The sequence below is a fragment of the Coregonus lavaretus genome (genome assembly GCF_964263955.1).
Source record: "Coregonus lavaretus genome assembly, chromosome: 1".
Classification (NCBI taxonomy): domain Eukaryota; kingdom Metazoa; phylum Chordata; class Actinopteri; order Salmoniformes; family Salmonidae; genus Coregonus; species Coregonus lavaretus.
In genome coordinates, this window is record NC_139988.1 from 68627647 (window position 1) to 68636051 (window position 8405).

Sequence of the window (8405 nt, forward strand, 5' to 3'; positions counted from 1 at the left end):
CACATAGGGGCATTTGCTTGTTGAACCAAAAGATTACCATTTACACATTAATTTGTCAAGCAGTACTACAAGCATTAAGCTAGTGATAGTGTGCGTCCAAAATGGCACCCTATTCTCTATATAGTGTACTACTTTTGACCAGACCCCTATAGACCCTGGTCCAAAGCCGTACACTATATAGGGAATAGGGTGCCTTTTGGACGAAGCCATACACAACTGTGAATTAATGGGTGCCCTTAAGATATTCAGTCGAGATAAAGCCTCTCGATATTGCTTAACAACAAAAGGTTAATTTACCTTCACCTGCTCCACCACAGCAGGTTAATGAGCACAAGATGAGTTTCATAAGAATTTCGAAAAGATAAAATGTCTACCTTCGAGTCAGCCATAGAGTATATAATTTGAATGATGTGTTCTGTATAGAGCACTCCAAACCAGACTAGGGCTCACCTGGAAAGAGGCATCTAACATAGCCCAAGACAGGAAGAAATGGAGAGACCTTGTGAAGGCCTTGGTGCGATGAGGCCTAAACAACTTCTGCACTCACACAGATATAAGTTCAAGTATACTTTTAGGCTTCCTCACAGAGGAATTGGCTGTTATGACCTGTTACCTCCTTGCATGGTAAAAGTTGCTTATTCTTTTTCCTAAGGAAAAGGTATCCGACAATGTGTTAGCATTCTATTTGAGATACTGTAGATTGTATAGACGAATACTGTACTTGCATGACAGGTCGAGGCCGACTGATTCACACGCACGGTTGGATGTTTTGACTTACTATTACATACTGGGCATATACGTTTTCAGAATACAGAATATATCTATTAATTATTTTTGGTTGACGTGGTGTTTTTTTTTCAAGTTAAGGCATGTTTGTTTGAAGATAATTGTTTTGTGTATTATCAACCTCAATCAATCATTATTCACAACCAAATAACATCTTGAGATCATTTAAAAAGCCGTAAAAAATAAATTAATCCTAACACCTATTAAGGGCTAGATTCAATCCGTATCAAGGAAAATCCGCATAATAGCGCGATTGTAATTGAAAGGTAATTTCTTATTGCGCCAACATATGCAGTGTTTACCATGAATTCGCGAACGCAGAAACATTGCCTTTGAATTTCAATTGAACTATTGGGATGTAGCTCAGTTGGTAGAGCATGGCGTTTGCAACGCCAGGGTTGTGGGTTCGATTCCCATGGGGGGCCAGTATGAAAAAAATAATATGTATGCACTAACTGTAAGTTGCTCTGGATAAGAGCGTCTGCTAAATGACTAAAATGTAAATGTAAACTATAGTGCAGATCTTCCTCTATAAGGATTTAATCTAGGCCTAAGTGTACAATTTGACACCCTTTTACAAAGCACACATACAGTATAGTAGGAATATTAAAATAAACCTGCAAAAAGCAGTGTACATCCCTTTTGAAAGTTTATACTATTCATTCCTAGCTAGGAAAACAGTTCCCTGGGTAAATATACTTAATATATTCTATAACTTCCAAACTATTTATGCCTGAGGGAGAAAAAACAATCTCACATCAACATTCAGAGTTTACCGTCATTTTGTTTGAGATGATTTCTCCTTGACTGACATAATAAAATATGCTGACAAATCCTACTGTGTATTTTTTACTCAACTTTCTCTAAACTAGGGGTGTCAAACTCAACTCCCAAGAGAGAGCGCATGTTCCCTTAATCCATTAAAAAACAATATTTCACAATCCATCTGTTTGTCATAGTGGCAGGCACATGCCTTTCAGTCAGAGGAGGCTGGTGGAGGAAGAAATGCCATCCCCATTTCTCCCTACACCAGCCGCCACTGCTTTCTGTATGGCTCAAGGACAGCATGAGTGACACACAGCAGGGAGGGGCTGTCACCGAAGAACGCCACTAAATATCCAGTAATTAACAGCTTACAAAGTTTCACAGTCGTTCTAGTGGCTACATTACCACACATGAATGAGGAATTTAGGAGTTACCCAGAGTTACCCGCTCTCGTCAGGGTGGCCAGCTCTTGTCAGGTCACAATAAGTGACAGTTCAGCTTGAGATCACTGTGGAGCTCAGTTTAGACATTGTGCAACACACACACAAACCCACCAGACCTGGGTTCATATACATGCTTACTTAAGTCTTTGTATGTTAAATACTTATTTTCTTTGTAATTGAGTATTTTCAAATCATTTTGCCGAATCAACTACTTCTACTCGAAGTCTGAACTACTTTTTATTATTATTATTATGAACTCAGTCAGTGTGTCAACTTACTGAGAGTTAGAATAGTATAATACACAATGTGCAATTTCTAAATTTGGTAGTGCATCAGCAGTTTTCCTCTTGTTAGGACAGTCACTCATATGTCAGCAAACATTTTTTTTAGATTGCTAAGTAAATTGGGGCTCTATTAAATCTGTAAAGCTGAAGCGTTACAGATTCCGCAATAGAAATGTAAAGGCAATTTCCGATTGAGCCGACATATGCAGCGTTTACCGTAAATGCAGTCTCAGCTAAAGCGAGAACATTGCCATTAAATTTCAATTTAAGCTGAACCTCCGCAATGCGGATTGAATAGAGCCTTTAGTCTAGCCAGCTATCTAAACCTTGTGGTAATCGTGGCTAAATGACCCACTGGGCACGTGCCCAGGGGCCCTGACCACCAGGGGGCCCCCATTGATTTTGTAATTCACCCAGATACCATATGAACATGGCATAAGTCATGGCAAAATGTGTAGAATTGCAGGAAATTAGCTTTGAAACTGCAACATTTTCACAATACTTTGTTTAACCTTGTGCATCTTTATCTAACCTCCCTGATGCAATTTGTTACGCTTTATCAAGGACAAAAGGAGATCAGCAGGATCCATGTTTCCCTTATGTATTTTGAATCAGATATGACTTCACATGGATTCTATTTTCTCAGTGCACTCTATAAATAACTGCCTGCCTACCTTCCTTCATTCCCCCGTGCAGCATCTGTCGGCACGGGAACCTGGAGCCTAAATGACCCGTCACGCTTTTCACCTGCCGAGTCACTCGGCTGCCTTCGCTCATACGCTCGTCGCTGTCACCTCGAGCTGCTTTTGGGATCTAATGTCGTTACCGCAGATCGTGTTCCCCCCAGGCGGGCACTGCCCACCTCGCATCTGCCACTTTGCCCCTATTAGTTTGGGTAGGTGGTGATGGTGAAACTAGTGGCACTGGGTTGTGTGCCCATAACTCTCAACACAACAGCCCTGGGGAGGGTGAAAAGGTTCAGCTGAAGGATGGCTTATAGTCTGGCTGTATGGTGTTGTCTTGTTATTAGATATCTGTACCTGCTAAATTGCCCCATCAATGCTAATGGCTTGTTAATGAAAGTGCTTTATGGGTCCCTTGGCATGCAGAGGACGCAGTCAGGGACAGCATCTCTTGAAAGGTCTGCCAGATGGCTCAACCTAAATCCAGGGTTATGTTCACTAGGCACGAAATGGAAGAAAGCGGACCAAAACTGGGAGGTACTATCTGAGCTTTAAGAAAGGCTGGTTCTCATTTTCCTTTGCAAACCGTTTTGCTACGATGTGCCCTATGAACACGACCCAGTGAATATGGTTATCTTAAATTACTTATACTGAACAAAAATATAAACGCAACATGCAAGATTTACAGTTCATAGAAGGAAATCAGTCAAATGAAATAAATTCATTAGGCCCTAATTTACAGATTTCACATGACTGGGCAATGGGTGGGCATTGGCCCACCCACTTGGGAGCCAGGCCCAGCCAATCAGAATGAGTTTTTCCCCACAAAAGGGCTTTATTACAGACAGAAATACTTCCCCCCGGATGTGGAGGTCTTAGGTTGGCGTGATTACACATGGTCTGCAGTTGTGAGGCCGGTTGGACGTACTGCCAAAAACTCTAAAATGATGTTGGAGGCAGCTTATGGTAGAGAAATTAACATTAAATTATCTGGCAACAGCTCTGTTGGACATTCCTGCAGTCAGCATGACAATTGCATGCTCCCTCAAAATTTGAGGCATTTGTGGCATTGTGTTGTGTGACAAAACTGGATATTTTGGAGTGGCCTTTTGTCGTCCCCAACACAAGGTGCACCTGGGTAATGATCATGCTGTTTAATCAGCTTCTTCATATGTCACACCTGTCAGGTGGATTAATTATCTTGGCAAAGGAGAAATGCTAACAAACAGGGATGTAAATGTATTTGTGCACAACATTTTAGAGAAATACGCTTTTTGTGCATATGGAACATTTCTGGGATCTTTTATTTCAGCTCATGAAACATGGGACCAACACTTTACATGTTTCATTTATATTTTTGTTCAGTATACTTTCAAAAGTAATATGTTTGAGATTGTAATATTGTAGCAACATTAGGAACTTCCTTACTGTGTCATGTTGACAGGAGCAGTACATGGTCACTGATTCACTGATAGGCCAATAACTGTGGAAGACAGACAGACACGTATCTGGCAGCGGGAAAATATGTTGTCCTGGAGAACACCCTCGGAGCAAAACATTGATCAGAGACATTTACAGAAAACTGGGGGGATAGCTAAAAAAGTGAACAGTGAAGGGAGGGAGAAAAGGACACGTGAATCGGAAACAGACCAACTGGCTCATATGTAATAAATGGGTAAAGTCCCTATTTCAGTTTGTCAGGCCCTCAAAATATCTTGTTACCGTAACAAATAAAGCCAGGGAGTTTTGGGCCCCAAATATCTAGATACCGTAACAATTAAAGCCAGGGAGTTTTTCCTTACCAACAGACCAGTAAAATCCCCACTAGTCAGCTCAAGTGCAGGAAAAACTCCTGTACCTGGCCAAAAGGGATGTGTGTCTATTGAGAGGCTGGTGAGAGGTGGGATTTGGATGTTCCTTCTTGTTTGTTATCATGTAGCGCCCCCCTCTGGAGTGGAAAATATAGATGTTGAGCATGCATACAAGGCAGAAATCTTCGCATCTGACAAGGTAAATATGTGTGCGGTCAGCAGAGCACACATCCTATCCATTTCATTGAATGTTTCACCTTTTCCTCTGAACTCAGTTATGTTATGTAGTATTATGATTGATGCAAGCCGTGTGCAAATATGTATGGCACATTGAAGTTGAATATGGGGGTAAATCTCCTTTAAACAACTAATTCTGCAGCTATGCAATCAATATATGTGGGGTCATGCAAGTGTCAGGCACGTAAAAGAAAACAAAAGTGTTTTATTATACAAGTGACATTTGTTTTTATTTGGTGTGGTGCCTAATTAACACGACCCATACGTTATGTGACAATTCATTACTGGATAGTATATCAACACATTGGGCATTATGAAACATTTTTAGAGAAAGGGCATTGGCAAAATTAGAACCTGTGACCTTCTGGTCCCTAAACCAGTGCTTAGACCACTGCGCCAGCAGGGGTCAGGGCACCATCCTTGTTTTTATATCAAGCTATTTAGTTAGTGATTTAGAGTAGAAAACAATTGTGATTAGTTAAGAATGTTGGTTAAGGTTGGAAAACAAAAGCCGCATTAGAATTCAAAATGACAACCTTGTGTGTCACAAACCGCGTCTAACGCCCACCATCTACACCAGTGGTCACCAAACTACGGCCCGCGGGCCGGATACGGCCCATCAGCACATTTGGCCCGGCCCTCTGAACAATACCAGAGACGCTATCGGATTTTTTTCCTATTTGGCCTCCAGAAAAAAAATCCTAGGCCCGGCCCTGTCAAAGAGAGAACGGAATAATGGCGAAAAGGTTAGGTAAGAGAAAAATTGATTCAGAATGCAGGGTATTTAACCTGCAGTGGACAAACGATTATTTTTTTGTTCAATGCAAAGAAAAGGCTGTTTGTCTCATCTGTCAAGAGACGGTGGCGGTATTCAAAGAATACAATCTTCGCCGACACTATGAATCCCGTCACAAAGACAAGTACGATAGCTTGCAAGGCCAAATACGAGCAGACAAACTCTCAAAGCTAAAAAGTGGACTACTATCTCAGCAGAATACATTTGTACGCCAAGCTCAGCTGAACCAGGCATCCGTTCGGGCCAGCTTTCGGGTTGCTAAACTGATAGCAAGCAGCGGTAAGCCTTTCACTGACGGAGAGTTTGTTAAGAAATGTATGGATGCTGTCGCGGAGGAGGTGTGTCCCGAGAAGAAAGATGCATTTAATGCCGTAAGTCTGTCGGCGAGTACAATCACCAGACGCGTTGAAGAAATCGGGAGTAATGTATATGCCCAGCTGCAGCAGAAGACGAAAGAATTTGACCTTTTTTCATTAGCACTGGATGAGAGCACGGACGTGCAAGACACAGCGCAACTGCTCATTTTTATTCGTGGAGTTAGCGCAAACTTTGAGATATGCGAGGAGCTGGCAGCCCTCCAAAGTCTCAAAGGGACTACAACGGGAGAGGATATTTTTGACAAAGTGTGCCAAACCATGGAGAAGTTGGACCTGGACTGGTCAAAGCTAGCTAGCATCACGACTGACGGGGCTCCTAGCATGGTGGGCGGAACTCGCGGTCTAATAGGACGCATGAACCGGGAGTTGGAAAAAAGGGGTCTCACCGCCCCGCTACGAGTCCACTGCCTAATTCACCAGCAAGCACTGTGCTGCAAAGTGTTGACGTGGGATTCTGTAATGAAGGTTGTGGTGTCGTGCATAAACTTCATCAGAGCAAAGGGACTTAAACACAGGCAGTTCCAAGAATTCCTGTCTGAACTGGAGTCTACGCACGGAGATGTGCTGTACTACACAGAGGTCCGATGGCTGAGCCGGGGCAGAGTTTTGAGGCGTTTTTACGAGCTGCTACCCGAAATTAACGCATTTCTTCATTTAAAAGACAAAACGGTCCCAGAGCTGATCGACCCAGAATGGAAATGGCACCTCGCATTTTTAACAGACGTGACAGAAATACTTAACAGCCTTAACTTGCAGCTACAAGGCGAGGGGAAACTCATTTGCGACATGTATTCACACATAAAAGCATTTGAGGTGAAATTAGCGCTGCTTTTGGAACAAGTGAAAAAGCGCAACTTCGTCCATCTTCCTGCTACCCAAAACCTGTCGACAGAGAACCCAGCGGTCCCGTTCCCAGCTGAAAAGTGCGTGGAAGCACTGGAAATGCTGAAGGCGGAGTTCGGTGTGCGATTCAGTGAACTACATGTTCATGCAAAAGAAATCCGTCTTTTTCAGAACCCCTTTGTTGCCGACATTGATGAAGCCCAGCCTTCATATCAGTTTGAGTTGGCTGAGTTACAGAACTGTGATGTTCTGAAAGACGCATTCAAGCCCAACAGTCTCATTGACTTCTATGCCGCCCTCCCAAACGACACATATCCAAACATCAAAAAACACGCAATGAAAATGTCCACAGTTTTTGGCAGCACGTATATCTGCGAGAAAACCTTTTCTCGCATGAAACTGCTGAAAACTCCGATGAGATCAAGATTGACAGATGAACATTTGCATCAGTGCTTGAGACTGGCTGTAACTAGAATGGAACCTGATATTCAACTTCTCACCAGCCAGATGCAGGCCCACAGTTCACACTGATGAACATACATAGGTAAGCTCACTTTTCTGACTTGAATGAGTCATTCTGAGCATAAACAAATATAATCATAATAAAATCTACTGGGATAAAATCCATCTTTACAACCATACTGGTAGTGAAATGTATTGTGCTGTGTAGGTGCTGTATCACTTAGTTCAGTTTCTCAACCTGCTTCCTTTGTGGTTTTCACAGGGAAGTTGATGAGAGAGAGCTGCAAACAGCGGTGTCTACAAGCCTACTGGAACCTACAAAAGGATTATAAGGAAGGAACACAAGAACTTTAAGAGACTGCTCATATGTGTCAGAGAGATTCTGCTCTGACAACTGAGCTGAACTTTTATCTGTTAAGATTGTGCATGGCACAACAGAAAGTTAATGTTCCATGGCTTTTTTTTCTATGAAGAACCCAGAGAGAGTTATTTAGTTATTATTTATTTCATAAATAGTGTTATTTATTTCCTGTTTTTTCTGTGAAGAACTCAGAGAGGGTTATTTAGTTATTATTTATTTCATTAATAGTGTTATTATTTGTTTCCTGACTTTTTTTCTGTAAAGAACCTGGAAAGGGTTATTTGGTTATGTGTGGCTTTCTGGAAAACAATAAAAAATTTTAAGCTCCCCTACAATCGTCACACTTTTTCTGTTACAAACTGACACCGGCCCCCCATCAGAGAAGGGAAAAGTTATGTGGCCCTCACAGGAAAAAGTTTGGGGACCCCTGATCTACACTGAGCAAAAATATAAATGCAACATGCAACAATTTCAACAATTTTACTGAGTTTCATTTTTTATTTATTTTTATTTCACCTTTATTTAACTAGGTAAGCCAGTTGAGAACAAGTTCTCAT

The 8405-nt window shown here is 41.8% G+C and overlaps 1 protein-coding gene across 1 annotated transcript; it reads left to right on the forward strand.

The window, feature by feature from the left end:
* The first annotated feature begins 5263 nt into the window (after positions 1-5263).
* On the forward strand, positions 5264-8147 carry LOC311130964 (general transcription factor II-I repeat domain-containing protein 2-like). The gene is made up of 2 exons (XM_084163797.1): positions 5264-7569; positions 7750-8147. Exon 1 carries the CDS (start codon positions 5745-5747, stop codon positions 7554-7556), a length of 1812 nt encoding a protein of 603 aa, XP_084019923.1. The 5' UTR covers positions 5264-5744; the 3' UTR covers positions 7557-7569; positions 7750-8147.
* The last annotated feature ends 258 nt before the right edge of the window (positions 8148-8405 follow it).

Bases quoted from the DNA above. Each gene is read 5' to 3' on its own strand.
- LOC311130964 (XM_084163797.1), top strand. From the start codon at position 5,745: ATGGCGAAAAGGTTAGGTAAGAGAAAAATTGATTCAGAATGCAGGGTA.